General features: G+C 36.1%; 1 protein-coding gene across 12 annotated transcripts in view; it reads left to right on the top strand.

Annotated features, from left to right (window-relative positions):
• nav2b (neuron navigator 2b) overlaps positions 1 to 22,410 on the top strand; it is a 117,765-nt gene that overhangs the window by 14,073 nt on the left and 81,282 nt on the right. For 4 of the 12 annotated variants that reach the window (XM_048157952.1, XM_048157943.1, XM_048157949.1 and 1 more), the window contains exons 1-7: positions 6,854 to 7,382; positions 12,537 to 12,654; positions 13,127 to 13,179; positions 15,386 to 15,458; positions 15,541 to 15,793; positions 16,378 to 16,446; positions 16,785 to 16,918. In XM_048157952.1, coding sequence (XP_048013909.1) covers positions 7,152 to 7,382; positions 12,537 to 12,654; positions 13,127 to 13,179; positions 15,386 to 15,458; positions 15,541 to 15,793; positions 16,378 to 16,446; positions 16,785 to 16,918 — 931 coding nt within the window. In that variant the 5' untranslated portion in view covers positions 6,854 to 7,151. Of the gene's footprint in view, positions 1 to 6,851; positions 7,383 to 12,536; positions 12,655 to 13,126; positions 13,180 to 15,385; positions 15,459 to 15,540; positions 15,794 to 16,377; positions 16,447 to 16,784; positions 16,919 to 22,410 lie in introns of those variants that run through there. The other 8 variants (XM_048157944.1, XM_048157947.1, XM_048157951.1 and 5 more) reach the window with 5 other exon arrangements.

Below are 22,410 nucleotides of genomic sequence, written 5' to 3'. Positions count from 1 at the left end.
CCTCCAGCTGCAAGCGTGGCGCGGGTGTACATGCTAACAGGCTAATAAGCATTAGGCTAAGATGCTAATCTTGTGTGATATGTCACTAAAGCTCTTATGCTATCAGCAGTTTGTGAATGTTGCTTATCATTGCTGACTGCAGACTGAGCTGGAGATGTGTGGTCGTGATAAGAGGATTCAAAAGCAGGTGGTGTTTGGTGTGACCTTCTGTGTTTGATTCTTAGCAAAACAACACATTCATTTACTTTGGAAACACCTTGTTACAGTAGAGACTCCTCCTTTATCCTTTTTCTCCATCGTCTCCTTCGTCTCTGTTTTGTGGAAAAGAACATTTATGAAATGAAAGTCAAATCATTTTGAGAGTCTCTTCCTGACTGGCAACACAAAGTTAAAAGGATCATTTACTCATTTAATACTTACCCACATTTAATTTTTGATTGAAATATACCTTTAAAGAATATTTATTGCTCAAAAGGATATTTACATGAACATTGTATCACCACTGTTTACATTTGACATGAATGGCAGTGTATTTAGCTGTGATCCCTCAGAAGGTGTGATCTTTCTGTCCCTGAACCCAGCATATAAGCCTGTAACAAGATTGTTTGTTGAATTGGCATGCAAACTGTAATCTAATCATTGGCTTGGAAAAGTGGAATAAACTGCAGTGCCAAGAGTCCGTCTGCTGCCTCTCACCGAGCTTGTGAAAGGAAATGCATGGGGTGGAACAAACCTCCATAATGACCCTGAGTTTACTAGGTTAAACTCTAAGTTTAACCATCTTTTGCAGATGACCACTATGGGCACATCTTAAAGGTGCCCTCGAATGAAAAATTGAATTTATCTTGGCATAGTTAAATAACAAGAGTTCAGTACATGGAAATGACATACAGTGAGTCTCAAACTCCATTGTTTCCTCCTTCTTATATAAATCTCATTTGTTTAAAAGACCTCAGAAGAACAGGCGAATCTCAACATAATACCGACTGTTGCGTAACTGTCTGGGTGTACGCCCCCAATATTTGCATATGCCAGCCCACGTTTCCAACATTTTAAAAGGCATTAGACAAGGGCAGCCAGTATTAACGTCTGGATGTGCACAACCAAATCATCAGACTAGGTAAGCAAGCAAGAACAATAGCGAAAAATGGCAGATGGAGCAATAATAACTGACATGATCCATGATAACATGATATTTTTAGTGATATTTGTAAACTGTCTTTCTAAATGTTTCGTTAGCATGTTGCTAATGTACTGTTAAATGTGGTTAAAGTTACCATCGTTTCTTACTGTATTCACGGAGACAAGAGAGCCGTCGCTATTTTCATTTTTAAACACTTGCAGTCTGTATAATTCATAAACACAACTTCATTCTTTATAAATCTCTCCAACAGTGTAGCATTAGCCGTTAGCCACGGAGCACTATCAAACTCATTCAAAATCAGAAGTAAACAATATAACAGTATACAATACTCACATAATCCGACGCATGCATGCCGCATGCATGACGAACACTTTGTAAAGATCCATTTTGAGGATTATAGTAGCTGTGTAAACTTTGTTAAGGCACTGTTTAAGGCAAGCGCGAGCTCTGTGGGCGGAGAGCACGGGATTTAAAGGGGCCGCAGCATAAAATCGGCGCGTTTATAATGATGCCCCAAAATAGGCAGTTAAAAAAATGAATTTAAAAAAATCTATGTGGTATTTTGAGCTGAAACTTCACAGACACATTCAGGGGACACCTTAGACTTATATTACATCTTTTAAAAACATAATCTAGGGCACCTTTAAAAATTCATTATTAAGTTTGGTTGATTGATTGATTTATAAAGTGCCACCTGTCTTTAAAATATCTACTTTAATTTCAGGAGAGTATAATGTTTTTCAATAGACAATTAATCCATAGCAATATGTGGCAAAACACTGCTAATTATAATCTTCTTTTGAAATAAGAGACCTAATGTTTCTGAAGAGGCACGTCTCTGAGTAGGTTTTAAAAAGCACTACGGACTGCTTTTGGCATCAGTCATTCTCCTGATAGTGTATCGCTATCTCTGGGTCTGCATCCTGTTCAGCAGAAGCTTGCCACTGTCGATGTGCAGCTGACATTTGGCCATGTGCTCTGTTTAATGTTGGACAGTATTGAAGAATATGCCTGAATATACTGTTTTGTGTTGATCAGTTTTGGAGAGCACATATACGATATAATATAATGCAACAATGTTGGAGAATTAGACATTTTTTTTTTTGGTCTGAATTACTAACAGGAATGGGAGCAAGTGTGTGTCCACGTATGCATGAAGATGTACCTCAAAGTGCCTGCATAGTTTTGGTTCCGGACGTGATTGTGTTTCGGTCAGCAAGAGTGTAGCTGATTGTCCTGTGACTGTCCGGCAGCAGCACTGTGGAGATTTGCTGAAGTGGTGTGTCTGTTTCACATCCTGCACACACTTTTGTCTGATATGGTCCATTGATGCCCTCTGGTTCAAATTGTTCCAAAAGTGGGTTTTCGTGAGTGATGCCATAGAAGAACCTAAAAATCTAAATAACCTTTTTCCACTGTAAACAATATTTTGTGCAATGGAAAGTTTCTATTGATGCTAAAGGTAAAACGTCGATATTTGGGGTTGAACGGATCGTTGACCCCAACAGTTCGGCACGCATGTGATTCGCGGATTGCAAAGTTTAACCATTATAAATCGAAAGTTTATCATTTACATGTGTTTTGTCTCACCAATTTACATATTCAAGCAATTTGAAAATATTCCAGTGCAAGAAGAAGCAAAAGAGAACTCAACTATCATTAATGATAATCAATCAACAAAACACAGCTTTAACAAAGATTAATCTAGATTTAATTTATACAGTGAACACTATAGTAATGGAATTTTACATTTAGGCCTAATTATTACATTTCTGTACCTGAATACTACAGTTAGACCTTACTTTGTTATACTGTATTTATCGATGCTTGTAATTGTTTTTTTTTCTTTTTTTTTTTGCTGATCCAAAAACTGATCCGACCCATGACTCAAAAACATAATATATGAGTTTTGTTATTCGTTGAACCACTAATCGATGCATTTTAAAGAACCTTTATTTTTAAAAGTGTAGCATGGTGATAACTTGCTACTTTCGTAAAGTTATACACTGTTACACTGGTAACAGGATAATGCTAGACACCGTAGGTTCAGCAGGTTCATTGTCCATCCCGAGACCAGCGTGATGCTGACCTGTCCTTACAGTTTAATGTAACTGTGTCCTAAGAAGTAACCTGGCACACTCTGTCCACAGAAACATATTGAGTGTGAAGTGGGCAGATGTCCACTCACAACAAGTGACCATATGGAATAAGCTGATTCTCTTGGGCTCTGTTTAAAGGCTAACTTTGGTGAAAGAGTTGTTAATGAACTGGACAGTCAGTGTCAGATGACCCCCTGTGGTGTGCACAGACTTTCTCTGGTCTTAAAGAGGAAAATATGATAATTTGCTGTTCCATAACCTAGCGAGCTACCTACAAAAACAGCATTTAAGCTTCAATTTTGGCCATATTTTAAAGCAGTGTATATATTTCATAGAGATTGCATTGTGTGAATCTAGTGAAAAATGACTCCAAGATGGTGGATAAAGTAAAAGAAATTTTGTTAGCTTGTTACAGAAGTCTTGTTACAGTATTGTTTTGAAGTTAGTTTCTATTTTATTTTCAGTTAGTCCGTCCGTCCATCCATCCATCCATCCATCCATCTATCTTTTTACCCAATATCTAAGAAAAAATCCATCCATCCATCCATCCATCCATCCATCCTTCCAACTCTTTACCCAATATCTAAGAAAAAAAATTCATCCATCCATCCACCCAATATCTAAGAAAAAAAATCCATCCATCCACCCAATATCTAAGAAAAAAAAATCCATCCATCCATCCATCCATCCAATATCTAAGAAAAAAAATCCATCCATCCATCCATCCATCCATCCATCCAATATCTAAGAAAAAAAATCCATCCATCCATCCACCCAATATCTAAGAAAAAAAATCCATCCATCCACCCAATATCTAAGAAAAAAATCCATCCATCCACCCAATATCTAAGAAAAAAAAATCCATCCATCCATCCATCCATCCATCCATCCATCCATCCAATATCTAAGAAAAAAAATCCATCCATCCACCCACCCAATATCTAAGAAAAAAAAATCCATCCACCCAATATCTAAGAAAAAAAATCCATCCATCCACCCACCCAATATCTAAGAAAAAAAAATCCATCCACCCAATATCTAAGAAAAAAAAAATCCATCCACCCAATATCTAAGAAAAAAAATCCATCCACCCAATATCTAAGAAAAAACAATCCATCCATCCATCCACCCAATATCTAAGAAAAAAAATCCATCCATCCATCCACCCAATATCTAAGAAAAAAAATCCATCCATCCATCCACCCAATATCTAAGAAAAAAATACAAATACATCCATCATCCATCCATCCATCCATCCACCCAATATCTAAGAAAAAAAATCCATCCATCCATCCACCCAATATCTAAGAAAAAAAAATCCATCCATCCATCCACCCAATATCTAAGAAAAAAAATCCGTCCATCCATCCACCCAATATCTAAGAAAAAAAAATCCATCCATCCATCCACCCAATATCTAAGAAAAAAAAATCTATCCATCCATCCAAATTTTACCTTTTACTTGCTAGCCCAGAATCTATTTATTTACTATGTAGATGGAAAAACAGTTAATTTTCCTTTGCTGGCTGCAGTTCGCTTAACGGCCACCATGTTAATATCAAGGATTTCGGAATTCTACATATAGCCCATTTAAGGATTTTAAAAAATGAAATGTGGGTGAAATAGATTGGTCATGTGCTACTGCTATAGATGTTGCCGTCCAAAAGCAGTTTGCCTTCAAGGAGTATTCTTGTGGGTTCAATGATCAAATCCAGTTTAACAACATGGGTCTGTAAAATTGATCCCATGCTGTGTGTTGTGGTTGCACATGTGTGTTTACCAAAGCCTCAACCTAGCAACCTGCACCTACCACCCACCATTCCTGCAGTAGGTTTATTACTGTGTCCTCTGCTTGATTCCCAGTGCTGTTTTAATGATCTGAAATGAGTATAATGAGAATCCAAGTCCAACATGCCAACATTGGTGCAAAAATATCTGTTTGTTGTTCAACCAATGGAAGACAAGAGGAGGGTTTGGTGGTGCAGTAGTCACAGAATTTGGATCTTTTGCACCTGTTGCGATGAGCTTGAGATATCACCCATTTTCATTGCTCTGTTTATAAGTAAACATTGGCTAACACATCTGTTCAGTAGTAGTTAATATTTTGGTTTTTGAGATCCATGCTGGACTGGCATCATCTCCAGTTTTGCACATTCAACATAGTGTTGGAGTCGGTGAACAGTGGTTCTCTCTCAGAGGAAACAATGCATCAGTGCCCGGCTGCAGAGAGGCGGTGGGTTTCACTCGTCCCCACAGGGATTATTGGGTTCAATCTGCAGACACTCAAAACTGCTGCTCCAACAGAATTTCATCCTCCCAAAGCCTCGGCTCGGGCTGCGTGAATAACCAAACACTCCCTCTCTCAGCATGCTGTTAGAAACGCAACCGGGCATGGGAATTCAGCGACTTCCGAAAAACAGGGCGAATGAGACTTAACATTTCAATCATGGTAAAACCGCATGCAAAATTTTAACTGCAAGTAAAAATACTTAGGCTTCGAGGCAGTTTGGGTCTTTTACTGATTTTAATAATACCTAATAGATGTTTTTGGCAGTGGCTAAATTGCTTTGTTGAGATGACAACAAGAACAAACAATTCTCCTTACCATTTTGCCTTATTTAGTTGTACTTGTAGTTAGTTATGATCGCAAAGCCAGATTGTTAAAAAGTATCCATTTGGATTTTCTTGGAACAGAATTAGAGTGAGAGGGGTTTTCAAATTGGGAAAACGTTCAAAGAAAAATTGTATTATTCTATTTAAATATTTGAATAATTACTCTAATAATTATTTATTTTTATATATCGTTATATTTTAAATATATTTGTAAAATATAAACATTAAAATTCAAATTATTATTCTAATAATTTATTTTTACATTTTAAATATATATTTTATTATATAAACATTTGTCATTTTTATTTAAATATTAGAATATACATATTCTAATAATTCTAATTATTTTTTATATATTTTATATTTATTGTTTATAATAGTTATAGTTATTTTTAAACTTTTTTAAAATTTTATGTAAATATTATAAAAAATGTATGTGTATATATTATAATATTTATTTATTTTTATATATTTTTTACAAATTCTGCTTTGGAAATCATGACATTAATCACAATTATTTTAATGTGTTGATTATTAAATTATGTAGCTGCTTTTAATATTTTGAAAAAATCATATTTAAGGGTTTTAAAAGTTTTAAAAGCTGTAAGCTAAAGCAAGACTTTTCTTCTTTGCTTGTTAATTGTCCGTTTCTCTGGTGCATTGGCAAGAAGGGTGATATTATGGTTGATTAGGCTGTCACCCAGGGGTGTTAGCGTCTAGTTTTCCCATAAGTCACATCTGCTGTCTTGCTAATGGCTTGTTAATCCTTCTCAAGCTTGAGAGTCATGCCTTGCTGCCACTGCATCTGGAGGCTGGTTACACTTCCATGTACAAACTGTAGGTTTCTTCTGCTCTGACAACAAATTGCATCCTGCCTTCCCACTTATCTGTGATTTCTGCCTGCCAGAGAGTGTCCGCTTCTCAGCAGCGGCTGCGCTGGGCTATATTGGGCGACTCCTCGCTGCTGTGGAACTAGGAGCAGGTGGCGGGCGGAGTCCAGATCTCAACTCAAATATGGAGTAGAGCTTCATTGGACAAGAAAAACACTGAAGATGCTGATGACGGGGAAGGATTTGGCTGATTGTCATGGGAAAATCACATTATTAGAAGGTTTAGCAAGACGTCTGTGTGCTGCCAAGCTTTCCAGTGCTGTATGAATGTAGTTTGTGGACACACTTCCCACTGCATTGCTCCAGCTGTTAAGTCAGCGTGTGTGGTTGCTCCGAGACTTGTGCCTCTGCAACCAGACAACTTTTTGCCAGCGTGTGCGTGGTTGAATGTAAAAGGATAAGAAAATGCCTGCTATTCTAGTCGCCTCCAAGATGAAGTCGGGATTGCCCAAACCCGTGCATGGTACCGCTCTACCCATTCCATCTAGGGTAGCGACCCACCAGAATGGACCTCTGAAGCCCATGCAGCCCAGCCTCATCCCCCTGAAGTCTCCCATCTCCAGACAGCAAAGTCAAGGCACTGCAGCTTTACAGAAAAAGTACCAGACTGCCAAAGAAACATCAGGAGACCCTCAGGTTGGAACACTGATGCTTAATTTGTATGTGGCTTTGTGGTTGCATTGATTCTTGTTCTAATAGATGATCTTCCTGTAGGGATAGGTTGATTTCACCCTCAGACAGTTTTAAAGAAAAAAGTAATAAATAATTTGTGCATTGACCACTAGGTCAATAAGTTGTTGCTCATTTCATTTTTATAGTACTTTTGATTGTCTTGCACCCTTTAAAAGACCTCATCAAAAATATAATTGACTACAACAGGTTTTTCTTGTAATTATGACAATTACGACTTTGTTTCTTACAATGTGACTTGATATATCACAATTACGACTTTGTTTCTCATAATGGCAACTTTATGTCTCACAATTGCGACTTTGTTTCTCATACTTGAGTTATGATCTTGCATTGTGAATTTTCACTTTGTGTCTTGTAATGGCTACTTTATATGTTAAAATGACTCTTTCTTGTACGTACCTATAACTTTCTCGTAACTTTTTATCGAACAATTGTGACTGTTTCTTATACTTGCGACCTTATATCTTGCAGTGTGACTTGCTTCTCGCAATTGCAACTTGATATCTCGCAATGTGACTTTAAATCTCACAATTACAACTTTGTTTCTTGTAATTGCTACTTTTTATCTCGCAACTACAATTTTCTCGTAACTTTTTATCTCATAATTGAGACTTTCTTATTTTTGTAACTTTATATCTCGCAATGTGACTTTAAATCTCACAATTACAACTTTGTTTCTTGTAATTGCTACTTTTTATCTCGCAACTACAATTTTCTTCGTAACTTTTTATCTCATAATTGAGACTTTCTTATTTTTGTAACTTTATATCTCGCAATGTGACTTTAAATCTCACAATTACAACTTTGTTTCTTGTAATTGCTACTTTTTATCTCGCAACTACAATTTTCTCGTAACTTTTTATCTCATAATTGAGACTTTCTTATTTTTGTAACTTTATATCTCGCAATGTTGTTTAAATCTCACAATTACAACTTTGTTTCTTGTAATTGCTACTTTTTATCTCGCAACTACAATTTTCTCGTAACTTTTTATCTCATAATTGAGACTTTCTTATTTTTGTAACTTTATATCTCGCAATGTGACTTTAAATCTCACAATTACAACTTTGTTTCTTGTAATTGGTAATTTTTATCTCGTCTCGCAACTACAACTTTCTTGTAACTTTTTATCTCATAATTGAGACTCTTATTTTTGCAACTTTATATCTCACAATGTTACTTTAAATCTCTATGACTGTTTCTTGTAATTACTGTTTTATATTTGACATTTTCGACTGTTTCTCACAATTGCGACTTTATATCTCACAATGTGAGTTTATATCTCACAATTACAGCTGTTTCTTGTAATTGCTGTTTTATATCTGACATTTTTGACTTGTTTCTCACAATTGCGACTTTATATCTCACAACTACGACTTTGTTTCTTGTAGTTGCAACTATATATCTCACAATTGTGACTAATCTCTCACAGTGTTACTTTATATCTCACAATGATATTTTGTTTTTAAATCTCACAATATAACTTTATACAAAAACCTATCATTTATTTTTTACTCTATGGTGGAAACAGGCTTCCATCCAAGGTGCTAATTGTGTTTTTTGGAATATTAATGAACAGAAAAACCCATGTATTTGTATCTGCAAAGTTTGAACTTCAGCATGACAAACAAATATATCTTGCAGAGTAAAGCTTGTCTATGCGATGTGCCCAAATTCCACCATGACTTGACCTACAGCAACTGTAGGGATGGTGTAGGAATACCACTACGCCACAATATGTGTGTAAATTGTATTCACGTCTTCGAAACTGTTTCTCTTTGGCCACATTACCACCATTGTGACTACTGTTTGTAGAGCTTCCCGCTGAAAGCTCATGTGTTTATACATTTACATGTTAAAAATATTATGCTTTGTAAGAATAGATCCTGCTGACCTGGTCAAAGCAAATTGCCTATGAAAAGTCGCAATGTTCTTCCTTTGGTCCACGGCAGCAGTGTGTAAGTTTATGTCTGTGTGTATGCGTACATGTGCTTATATAGCTTCATACGTTCAGTAGAGCTTTGAAGGTAGTGAAGAGCCAAGTTCTTCATGTGGCGGGGCAGAATGAAAAGCTCAGCCAGTTGGCCTGTAATTACAGCACACACGCACACATAGACACGGTCATGGAGGTTTTACTACAGTGCTCCATTAGTGGCGGTGAGCCGCACTGCAGGTGGGCATTTGGCCATATGGATGGGACGCCACACACACCAGTCCCAGAGGCCAATAGTGGGCACCCTTTAGCAAACACTCGTACTAATATATTACTATGCCCTCAGACTTCACCTCTGTCCCTCTTTGTTCTGGCTAGGAAGCTGGAAAATGCTTCTCATTAACGCAGATGTCACTGAATGTGTTTTGGGACAGCGTTGGTGTGAGGATTAGGTTGCCATTTCAGACATGGTTGACTGCCTTGTAAAACAACGTGACGATTGCCGTTACTAGTTTGTTAAATATCTGCTTTTAGTCTTGTGTTTGGAAATTATGGGAATTACCAAAAAAGACAAGGAATGGAAAGTCCATTACACAAGTTTAGGGAGCACTTTTTGCTCTCTAAATTGTCCTGCACAAATTGAATTGCTCGTGTTTTATTGAGCTGATCTTTAAAAACTTGAATAGAACCTTAAATGGAGAAATTCAATGTAGCAGCTTTGCTCTATTTTAAAAAAAAAAAGTGCTTTGGCGGTTCCAGTTTGGTGATGCTATCCAAATGCCAAATAGTACCTTAATTCGGTATCCATATTTAAATTTGGTATTTACGTGGTATTACAAGTCTGTGATACTTCAAATGGCATTAGCATGGTAAAAGTCCAACAAAACCATGGTAATACCATGGTACTTTACTTTTTGTTTTTTGGAAGTGTCTTGTTTTTTGCAGTGTTATTGTAAAATACTTTTTAAAATTTTATTTTTTAGTTTTCAGTCGATTGACCATCAAAACACTCTTGATTACTCTTGAATCTTAAAGGGTTAGTTCACCCAAAAATAAAAAATTCTGTCATTAATTACTCACCCTCATGTCGTTCCACGCCTGTAAGACCTTCATTCATCTTCGGAACACAAATTAAGATATTTTTGATAAAATCCGATGGCTCAGTGAGGCCTCCATTGCCAGCAAGAGAATTAACACTTTCAGATGCCCAGAAAGCTACTAAAGACATATTTAAAACCGTTCATGTGACTACAGTGGTTCAACCTTAATGTTATGAAGCGATGAGAATACTTTTTGTGCGCCGAAAAAAAAAAAACGACTTTATGACAATATCTAGTGATGGGCGATGTCAAAACACTGCTTTGTGAAGCTTTACGAATCTTTTGTTTTGAATCAATGGTTCGGAGCGTGTATCAAACTGCCAAAGTCACGCCCCCCAGTGGTGAACTGCTGAAATTTCGAAACACTTATAACATAATGAAGCCTTGTTTACTGAAATCATGTGACTTTGGCAGGTTGATACACGCTCCGAACTAAAAATATCTTAATTTGTGTTCCGAAGATGAACGAAGGTCTTACGGGTGTGGAACGACATGAGGGTTCCACAATAACCCTTAATGACAGAATTTTCATTTTTGGGTGAACTAACCCTTTAACCCTTCTTTTTTTGGTTGAGATTGACTTGAGATTGATTTATGTTATGTCATTTATGAACAGTTCTCATAAGAATAGATAAAGTATTAACCAATATGTTCAATTTATTAAAATGATTGTGGGGTCATTTGGACACCAAACAGAACATGACGGCTAAACGCTGATTTGTTGTAATGTTATTGCGTTAACCATGTAATGCATTTTCATGTTAACATGGAACCTGGTTACGCATACCTCTTCCCCTATGTTTTAATTATTCAAGATTATTATTCCCACATGCTGTCCACCGCAGCCTAGAGGTTTTGTTTACAGTGAAGGGGTGGAGCGGTTCTCCAGGCTCTGTGGGCAGAAATACAAACAGCCCCCTGCAGAATTCACAAGGAGTCTCTGTATTAAAACCAGCAGTGGCTCCAGTTTGAAATGGTCCATGCTTGACCCTGATCTGCATGATGTGCAGTCACACTAGTTCTTATGTCCCATTTAGACCCATTTAGACATAACTACACCAGCAACAAAACACCTACAGCCCTTTATTTCTGACCTCTGTACTAGTGGTAGTCAGAGACTAGGGTCCTATTGATACTGTGCTGCCTCCCAATGCTCACATTTGTAGTTGCGTGATGATTATGAAGAAAATAAAAAAGGCATCAGGTATGTTTGGAATGGCATAGTACCATATTACACATGCTAATTTTGCTGTATGTATACCATACAAAGTATTCAAATATTTTGTATGCATAAAATACACAATTCATTCTGTATTATACAACTAGAGCATGCAACATTGGATACTGTATCACACAATGCAATGTGTCTAACTTCATCTATCATTTTTGAGAGTGGTGAATGATCTGGAAGCAATAACAACCACTTTTTTTTTTTTTTTTTTTTAAAAATATATCTCAAAATATGTATTCAAATAACGACAACAAATATTATAAAATTTATTCAGATTGCCATTTTTTTCATTTATATTTTGTGTATATATATTATCTTTTTATACATTATATAAATATATATTTTAATGTATTTTTTTTAAATATTTAACAATAAAATTTTTCATCAGACTGCCATTGTTTATATAAAAATGTTTATATTTTAAACATTAAAAAATATTTATTCAAATAAATACAATACTATTATTATTATTATTTACACATTTTTGCTATTTTTAATGCAAAAAATAATTGGATAAAAAATGGTAAATAATCAAATGTTCCCAAAGATAGCATACTACTGTTTAAATTGTTTATCACTTTTTGTGTTAATGTTTCAAGATAATTTTTTTTTTAAAACAATCAGATGTACAACCTGATATTCCAGACCCTTTTGACAGTTTGCTTATATTAATTTTCTTGGAAATTTCCCTGTCTACTCTCTGATGTTTAAATGGTAACTGATGGACCACAATGTGGCGTTTGTCTTTCATCCATGTAAGCTCTAAACCCAGAGTTAGATGTTAAGTGCCTTTTCCTGATTCGGTCTCTCTCTGTTTTTCTTTGGATGAATAGATTTATACAGATTGGGCCAACCACTACCTAGCCAAGTCCGGACACACACGCCTGATTAAAGACCTCCAACAGGATGTTGCCGATGGCGTTTTGTTGGCAGAAATAATTCAGGTTGTAGGTAAGATTAAAGATATTAAAAAAATCATTTTCCATACTTCAACAAACCCCTCTTCTTCCTTCAGAAAAAAACTAATACATAAAACCTACAATTTTGCTCCACCATACCAGTAAATCTAACCATAATAAGTAGGTAGAGGAGGTGGACTGGGAAAGAAATGGACACACATAAGTATTAAGAAAACTCACCACCTTTGTTATGTTCTGAGGCTGTTTTATGAGATCAGTTTCTGAAAAAAAAGGGCCAATTTGTCGATGGTTTATGAGGCTACAAACTGAGTTGTGAACATTTTATTAAGCCAAAATGTAATAAATATATACCAGAGGAGGATACGCATTCCTATTCTCGTTCCTATTACAAATACAAAAACCTGAAGACCACACCAAGTGGATGATGTGTTCATAAAACCATTTAGCAGGTATAAAATGGTGTTACTTTAATTCAGTGCCTCTGTTTTCTTTTTTCCATTCAGCAAACGAGAAGATTGCAGATATCAACGGATTCCCAGAGAGTCGCTCACAAATGGTACTCGATTTTTATTTCTGTACTGCTTGTACCACAATCTGTCGAACTCGCAATCAGATATTAGTGTCACTGTCACTTGATGGTAAATCTGGTGAAGAAGCTGTCAGTGATCAAAATATTGTTTTTGAAGATATTGAAAACCATAGTTTTGAGAATATGGTAGAAATGAGCTCTGATGGTGACAGTGATGATAGTAAAAAGCACCTGCTCAAAATGAAATCTTCCAAGTTCCAAAGGGCAACAAAATATGCTTTTTTTATTGTTCTTTTGTAATTGTTATCAAGAGTTTTGTACTATTGCACAGTTAAAGATTATTAAAGACATCCGTGTTAGATAATAGGCTTGCTAAAGACCCGGATATCCAAATATGATTGCCGAAACATTTATGCATTTAAGGGTAAAGATTTTTTTTTTTTTTTTTTTTAAATGTATCCCGTTCAATTAGTTATAGTTGTAGTACTTCAACTTATTTTATTTCAGTTAGTTGCTAAGACAACATTTTAAATTTTTAATGTAATATTTATGTTTTATTTTATAATTTTAGCTTTATTTTAATCAGCCTTATTTCAATTAGCACCATAAATTTTGAGGCCCCCAAAAAATGCATCCATCCATCATTAAAATAATCCATATGGCTCCAGGGGGTTAATAAAGGCCTTCTGGAACGAAGCAATGTTTTGGGTTTTTTTTAAAGAATAATATACATATTTAAAACTTCATAATCTAAAATAAATAGCTTCCAGCAGACGACTCTACGCATACTGCGCATTGTCAACTTGTAACCCGTGACGCGATGTATGACATGGAATAGCGTAAGCTTAGATGCCTCTTACGGTTCAAACAAATAGAGCTTTGCAACAAACTCAAGCTCCTTTTCTCTTATATAGAAGATAGACTTGTAATTCGTGACCGGTGTTTTGTTTTGCTCTATCCTCTGCACTTCCGCGTTCGTCAATACGTTGTGCGTCGGTTCAGGGGTTACTCTTCCACTGCAGATCTATAGGGCTGGGACGATACATTGATTCTCAAACGATACAATGAATCTGGATCGATCCTGATATTTTCTCTCTTTAATCGATTCTGAGCTTAGTTTTAACAGCAGATGGCGCTCTAGGCTAGTTTTTAACCGCACACTCTCAAACGCACATAAAGAAGACTGCTGGACGGCGCTCGTGCGTTCGGCTGAGTCATCTAAGTGGTTAAATATACTTGCACCTCGGCTCAGAATGCTTTTATAATGCGAGATTTGTAATTCGCTTCAACGTTTTCGAACTTTATGAATGATTATTTTAGGTTTAAGTGGTGTGTGTAAAGGAACTGGAAGCAGGCAGTGTATGAGTGTTTCTAAAGCACGTATAGTAGTGCCATCTGCTGTTTAAAAACTAAGCTCAGAATCGATTCGAGAGAGAATTGCGATATATCGGAAAATATCAGAATCGCTCCAAACTCTTCATATCATGAATCGAGATTCGATGTATTGTCCCAGCCCTACAAATAGATGTGTATGGCCGTCTGCCGGAAGCTAGTTATTATAGTTAATAAAAAAAAAAAAAGCATCGTTTCCCTTCAGAAGAACCCTCCGGAGCCATGTGGAGTACTTTTACAATGGATGGATGCACTTTTTTTTGGCTTCAAAATCAGGCCCCCCATTCACTACCATTATAAAGCTTGGAAGAGCAGGATATTTTTTAAGCATATAGCATATAGAAGATAGTCATATACACCTATGGCTTGAGGGTGAGTAAATCATGGGATCATTTTCATTTTTGGGTGAACTAACCCTTTAAGTTCCTATTCGCTGAATATCTACAGTTTAAGTCAAATATACATGACTGCAAATGAGGGTGAGTATATTATGACAGAATTTTCATTTTTGGTTAAACTGTCCCTTTAAGAAACAACCTCAGGGATGACAATGGCAGGTCTTGTTGACCTTAAAATCCTGGCATTAACCAGCCTGCTGTAGTCTGTCGTCTCGCCTGTGGTCAGGATATACATTGTAATGTCACAGGAACACCACAGGACGGACCCACAGGGTTGTAAACCACAACTCTACCCTATTGAGCACCATCTGTTTGGTTATATTTCCTCTACACCTGAGTGTGGTGTGCAAACCGGCCATGGTGGGGTCACATTTTCCGAGGGTAGTGGATTATTAGGCTTGATTTCCGACAGCAAGCTCTTGATGCATGTCTATGTTTCGCAGATTGAGAACATTGATGCCTGTCTGAGCTTCCTGGCTGCTAAAGGAGTCAACATAAAGGGACTTTGTGCCGAAGGTGAACGGACTCTTAACTAATGCTCATTAATATTTGAAACAAGATGCCAACAAGATTCTTTTCTTTTTCTGCCAAACCACAGAGATCCGCAATGGCAATCTGAAAGCCATTTTAGGCCTTTTCTTCATTCTGTCGCGCTTCAGGCAGCAGCAGCAGACTTTGAAACAGGCCTCCAGCAATGTTCAGATGCTCCAGAACAACCAGGCTCACCGATGCGCCAGTCCTGCCCTGCCTCCTCACACTTCTCCCTGTAGCTCTCCCTGTCCTTCTCCTATCCAGCAACACTACACCTCCTCCCTATGTGCACAGAAAACACAGACAGACCTGCAGTCCAGGTATTATTCTCCAACTCATCTACTGGATAGCTTCTTCATAGACAGACAGCATAGCAGCTGGTTTGACAAGTTAATAATTTATTTTTAATCTTTAAATAATTTGGATGGCGGGAAGGATACGATTTTTGTCACACTGGACTTTTTTTCTTTCTCCTCTAACTTTTTATACCCTTAACATTTCCAATGATTAACCTTTCATTTCCATTTCTAACTTACAAGTTCTGTTATTTCCAGTGTTTTGTTAGTATTATTTAAATAGTAAAATAATATTTTGAATGAGATTTCATTTTTATATATTTTTTATATTTCAGTTTTTATTTTCATGTTAAAGTAATTTTATGTATTTTTGTAATTGTTTTTACATTTAGTTTTATTTATTTATCTAAAAAATATTTCTGTTTAGCTTAGCTTAAATGTTTTTTTGTTTTTTTCATTTTTAATATTTTAGTTTTAGTGTATTCAGTTAGTGTATTCAAAAACATGAGTCATTTTAGTTTTAGTTAACAATAACAGCACTTGCTATTTCTCTAACTCTTCTATTCATCCCCTTTTCTTTCTCTTTTGTTTTCCTCTTGATCTTGAAGTCATCCATCAAAAGGCTCCAATCAGAAAAAAGCTGTGAGACTCTCTGTTGCTCAGAAAAAGAACTCTAGGTCAGCTTTCCACATTTCTACGTCCACTCTATAAAACATCACAGTGTGTCTGATTTACATCTCCTTGTCCTCCTAGTAAATTACTACACAACAGCACCATCTACTGGTGATCTTGTGATTCTACACAAGCCTGTCTTGTTTCCTCAGGGCCAAAAAACACGTGAATCCCCTTCAATAGTCATTTTGTTCTCGATCATATGATCAGAAATGGACTTTAATATAAAAAGGTCACTGAGGTTTATTTATATAATTGGCACTCCAGTCTTGGGTCTTTGCAGCATAAATAGTTATTGTTTAAAGAGAAAGGTTGAGTTTGTTCTGACTGAACTCTTTGTCAGGCTTCAGAGCCCCTCTGTGAGGGCAGCTGGAACGAGTGGAGAGAGTAAACCTCGAACCTCGAACAGACGCAGCCAAAGCTTCAACCAGTGTGACCGATTAAAGCCGCCAATCTCTGTCTGCGCTCATGAAAGAGGTGAGTTAATCACATTTATTTATACAGTCCTGTGTGTTATGTAAGAGTATGTAAGGAGTCATTTAGCAAAAACTGTTTTTCAAGCATGTATATTTACTACAAGGAAAATCATCCTAAAAAAAGTGTCTTGCGTAAGTGCATAATAATCACTCCTTGAGGTATTCAAACCTATAACCTTTTACCCAGATCTTTAACCACAGGGCCACACCACCCATGAAATCGGCAGGCTTTATTCTTGCATAACTTTTTACTAGAATTACCTGTGAATTTTTTTTTTAAAGATTTATCTTACTTTTCCTTGCTCAAATTGTTATTGGTATTTATTGGTAAAACCTTTTTTTTTTTTTTTTTTTCAGAAAATAAAACTTATTTTTAATGTATATTATTAAAAAAACAATATTATTATTATTTTCAGAAACTTAAACTGGTATTTTTATTTGCATTTTTTTTTTTTTTTTCAGAAATTAAAATAGAAAAAAGAAGCTACTTAGAAGAATGTCCAGGCTGCTCTTTTCTATTCAACAAATAGTAGACTTTAAAGGGTTAGTTTACCCAAAAAATGAAATTTCTATCATTAATTACTCACCATCATGTAGTTCCAAACCTTTGTTCATCTTTGGAACATAAATTAAGATATTTTCAATGAAATCCGAGGTTTTTTATCCCCCATAGAAAGCAACGAAATTACATCATTTAAGGTCCAGAAAAGCACTAAAGACATCATTAAAATAGTCAGTGTGACTACAGTGGTTCAACTTTAAAGGGGCTCTATGTAGGAATGACACCCAGTGTTCAAAATAGGTACTGCAGTCCAAATTCAAAATATTGTTTGGCCCGCCCCCTCATTCAAAGACGCGGGTTGCCAGCTTTTACAGCATATGGTTGCCAGCAACAATAGGGAGTGCAATTGACAATGAAAGCTGAGGAGACTTGCACACTGTAAGCTGATGAGTTGATTTATCTGTTTTGATATTGCTGTTGTTCATAGAGATATTTTGATAGATTCAGAGGCTTTTTAGTAGAGATGCACCGATTGCAATTTTCTTGGCCGATTCCGATTTCCGATTTTTTGTTAGTGTGATTGGCCGATACATATTTTTGCCGATTCCGATTTTCTTTCTAAGAACTATAAATGACAACATATACAAACAAAAATCTACTTTTCTTCAATGCAGAGTTTTATTTTCATTAAAAAAAACAAGTCAGTAATAAAATATAAACAGCTCAAATAAATGCAATAAATAAAGAGAGCTATGAAACTAAGTTTTTCAGGTTAACTGGGTTTTTATTCAGGTAAGAAATACTACAAAAATTAAAGTAATCAAATGTAAAATAACACATTGTGTTATTTTGCATTGGTTACCTTAATTTCTGTAGTCTTTATTGCAAATAATTCTTACCATTAAAGTTATAAAACGTAATCAGTCAAGAGCAGAAAGTGATTTTCTTTGTCTTTTGTTCTTTGATTAACATGACAGACAGCAGCAGGAATATTGGACTGCTGTCCCTTTAAGAGTCTATTAACGGTGTTCAACGGACATGGGTTACACACAACATGGATTCACTTTCTTAGCTATTTAACGATTCAAAACTGACTGTGTTTATCTGTATACTTGCCAAGATTGCCTGTGCCGCTGGTTTTGACATACTTTTGTATGTATTTGACAGTTTATGCGCAGGATTTCTGTCTCTGTTTGAGACTGAGCGTGGCTTGTTCGCTTCACTAATATAGATCAGTGGTGCGTGCGCTTTCGGTGTGAGCGCGAAACCTGCGGAAATTACTAAAATTATGCACAATACAAGCACTACTTAACCGGAGCGAATGAGACGAGAAAGAGGAGGCGCCCGCGCGGGTGTGTGTCACTTCACCGTGACAGAGTAAAGAGAGCGAGAACGCGCAGCTGATGTTATTGCCTGATTCTCTGACCCAGTTTGTTTGCTGGTTTCCATGGCTGCAGTATGCGGTGTTTTCCGCCAACTGGCAACCTGTGATGTTGAAATACTATTGGATAAACTGCAGCACACGGTTTCACAGAGACCAAAACAAAAACACGGAACGCGCATTTTCAAAGTAGAATATCTGGCTGTAGCATTGTTTTTCTGAGAAACAAGTAGGTGAACTTAGCATGTTTCCTAAATATCTGCAAACATATTAGGGTATTTTTATGCTTTATTAAAGTAAAAATCTTACATAGAGCCCCTTTAATGTAATGAAGCGACAAGAATACTCTTTGTGCACAAAAACAAAAATAACAACTTTATTCAACTATTTTTCCTCTTCCCTGTCAGTCTCCTATGTAGTTGACGCAGTGAACGCAATGAAGCCTTCCGTGTTTACATCCGAACGCCGGCTCAGTATTGGCCGACGCTGTTCACATGAGCACCATTAAGGTTAACCCTCTGGAGTCTGAGGCTGATTTGGGGCATGGAGAAGTTTTGACATGCCCTGACATTTGTGCTTTTTTCAGTTGTTCATAAACATATTAATGACAAAGGTGTCATTACACTGTATTCAGCACAAACTAGGCTACCATAATATGTGAGGAACATGTATGCACATGTTTGTGTTTTTGAAGGAATAATGTTTTATGCGTGGTTATTGAAAAAACAAAAAAATTAAGTCACTGAAATAAGGCCAAAAATATATATTAAATCTGTGTTTACAAGACTTCTGGGTATTGGGGGTTGTAGGCTAGAGTTTTTGCTTCAAAATTATGTAAAAATTATAATGCCTACTTGTTCATATAAAACAATATATTGATTTAGTTTTTGTCAAGAAACACAGTATGCGTGGAGGTGTGAATCATCATGAATAATGGCTCATTTTCACCTGAGAAGACAAAATAATTGCATAAAGAACCTCTAATGGTGCTGCATAATAATGAGGCCTTTCAGTCAGGTAGGCTGGTACCTCTGTAATCATGTCTCAGCTCAATTTAAAATAATGGTATTCTATTATATTCTTTAAAATATAATGTATTTCTGTGATGCAAAGAGTCTGAATATAGGCTTTTATTTTAAAAGCATTCACATTTGGAGAAATATTGATGGATTCTCATATGTTTATGTCAATTTTCTATACAGAGGAGTTATATTTATTCTATATTCATTGTTATCACTATGAGCGCTGGTGTTTTCAATTCATACTTGCAGCCGGAGGGCGCTCTGTACACCTTTAGTCCACAAATTATTCTAAAGAAGAAGAGGACATTTCAGGAATGGTGTTTTCAATTCATACTTGCAGCCGGAGGGCGCTCTCTGTGCACATTTAGTACACAAATTATTCTAAAGAAGAGGACATGTTAGGAACTAACGGCATGTCTTCCAGAGGTCGCTAACATACAGGCTTTTACATACAGATAAACACTTTTCAAGACAATAAATACATGATTGAGACGATGAATGCATGTATTGCCTCTGAATTTGCCTCTGAATAGCGCTGGCTCCGTGGGCGTGGCCGCATTAGCGGATAATGAGCTGAATCATGGATTTCTGACATGTGTCTCTTTTCATACAGATTACATAAACACAGAATTTTTGTTTTCGATATGACTTACATGATTTAAAACATGACATTTCAACGTGTCTTTAGACATAAGTCTATTTTTTTGTGATCAGTATTCACTAAGTTATAGTTCATTTTCTGAGAACTATCAAATTAAACTTTGTTCAGAGGGAGAGGACAGATCATACATCATTTTAGTTTTCTTTATTTTGCAAAAAGCACAACATTTTGTTTTTACTCTGAGTGTATACAAATAAAAGAAGATATTCTATAGTTTCAATTGATATATTACTTATGTCTCTATGACAAAATATGACGGAGTATTTTAAGTCTGTTTTGCTGCAATGTGAAAAAAAACCTGAAAACGCGCCGGCGTTAAAGTTAAACCACCGGGAGTTAAACCACTGTAGTCACATTGACGATTTTAACAATGTCTTTACTACTTTTCTGGACCTTGAATGTGGTAATTTCGTTGTTTTTTTTTTTTGGAAGAGGGAAAGAGGGATTTCATCAAAAATATCTTAATTTGTGTTCCGAAGATGAACAAAGGTTTTGCGGGTTTGAAACGACATGAGGGTGAGTCATTAATGACAGAATTTTCATTTTTGGGTGAACTAACCCTATAAAAAAAAATAAGCTCTGGGTATAAAAAAACATTATATATATATATATATATATATATATATATAATATATATTAGTGCTGTCAACATTAACACGTTAACGCGTTTGTGATTGATTCTGAAGAGCGCGAGCCCTCACACACCGCGCTGTTTGAAATATAGACTGAACAAAAAACACCGCTTTATTGACAGATGATGCACAAACTACATTGCTCGGCTGGATAAAGCAAACCAGCGTCTGAGGATTGTATGAGGATTGCAATCAAGGTAAAGACGATTGACATACAGGAATCGTACAGTAAGCACATGTGAGTCCATTATATTCATCCCGTGTAACGTTATGTCCATTCTTGACGCACTGATCGAACATTGTATTTATGCACAAACGCATTTCAGTACGCATTCACGTTGTTTCCACAGACATTCAGGATAGTGTTTGGATTTGTCATGTTGCTGTGTTTAGTAATTCTGAATGGATCCTTGCAGTGTAGTAGGTAAATGCAGTCAGGTCGAGGCGGTCGGTTTAGGGTTTTTTTGGCACCTACTGTACATGTGGTTCTGTTCGGTTTCACAACTTGACTTGTATAACTTTGACACTATACTTTACACTTTGAATTTCTTGATTTTTTTTTTTTTTTTGGTGTGCATACATTTGAGTTATATGGACATTTTTTTTAAGTGGATAATGAAGAGAATTTAGGTCTGTTCTTCATGCTAAATTTTCGTATGGCTTCAGAAAGCTTGGAAAAAGTGAAGTAAATTTACTTGTAATTCATGCTTTTTGGGTAATTTATGGGCCTTTTTGACCATAAAAACAATTTGATGGTAATTTTTTGAACCAGCTATTATTGTACATGAATTGTCATTTCAAGGCCTACAATATATTTGGAACCAAATTTTTCATCATTTTCATTTGAACATTTTTCTTGCTCACAATGTCTGATCCAAACCATCCTCCCTTGATGTTCCCTTGTTAATCTCTGAGTTCGGTAACTGCTCATAATGTTCACATTTTTATGATTCTGTAATTGCATGTTGACGCATTTTTGGCACGCTGTTGTTTCATTATGGCGGGATTGGTTAACACACTTTAGCATTTAGTTATTTAGCATGGTTGTTTCCCCTGTAACATGTCACATAGTTGAGTGACTTTTTTGTGGAATTTTTGTTGGAATTTTTGTATTCAAGCCATATCCATAAAACCAAATTTGCACATACATGATGTGATGTACATGTCTGTGTGCATGCATGCATTGATTCGTGTTTGTGTGCGGTTTGTGTGGACTCTCAGCTTCACACTGCTGGATCTGGTATGTTGATGATGAGGCGTTTACTGCTCACGGATTCAACTCTAATTAGTGTACT

The sequence above is a fragment of the Megalobrama amblycephala genome, linkage group LG15, assembly GCF_018812025.1.
Source record: "Megalobrama amblycephala isolate DHTTF-2021 linkage group LG15, ASM1881202v1, whole genome shotgun sequence".
Lineage (NCBI taxonomy): Eukaryota > Metazoa > Chordata > Actinopteri > Cypriniformes > Xenocyprididae > Megalobrama > Megalobrama amblycephala.
This window is presented reverse-complemented; position numbering and strand designations above follow the sequence as displayed.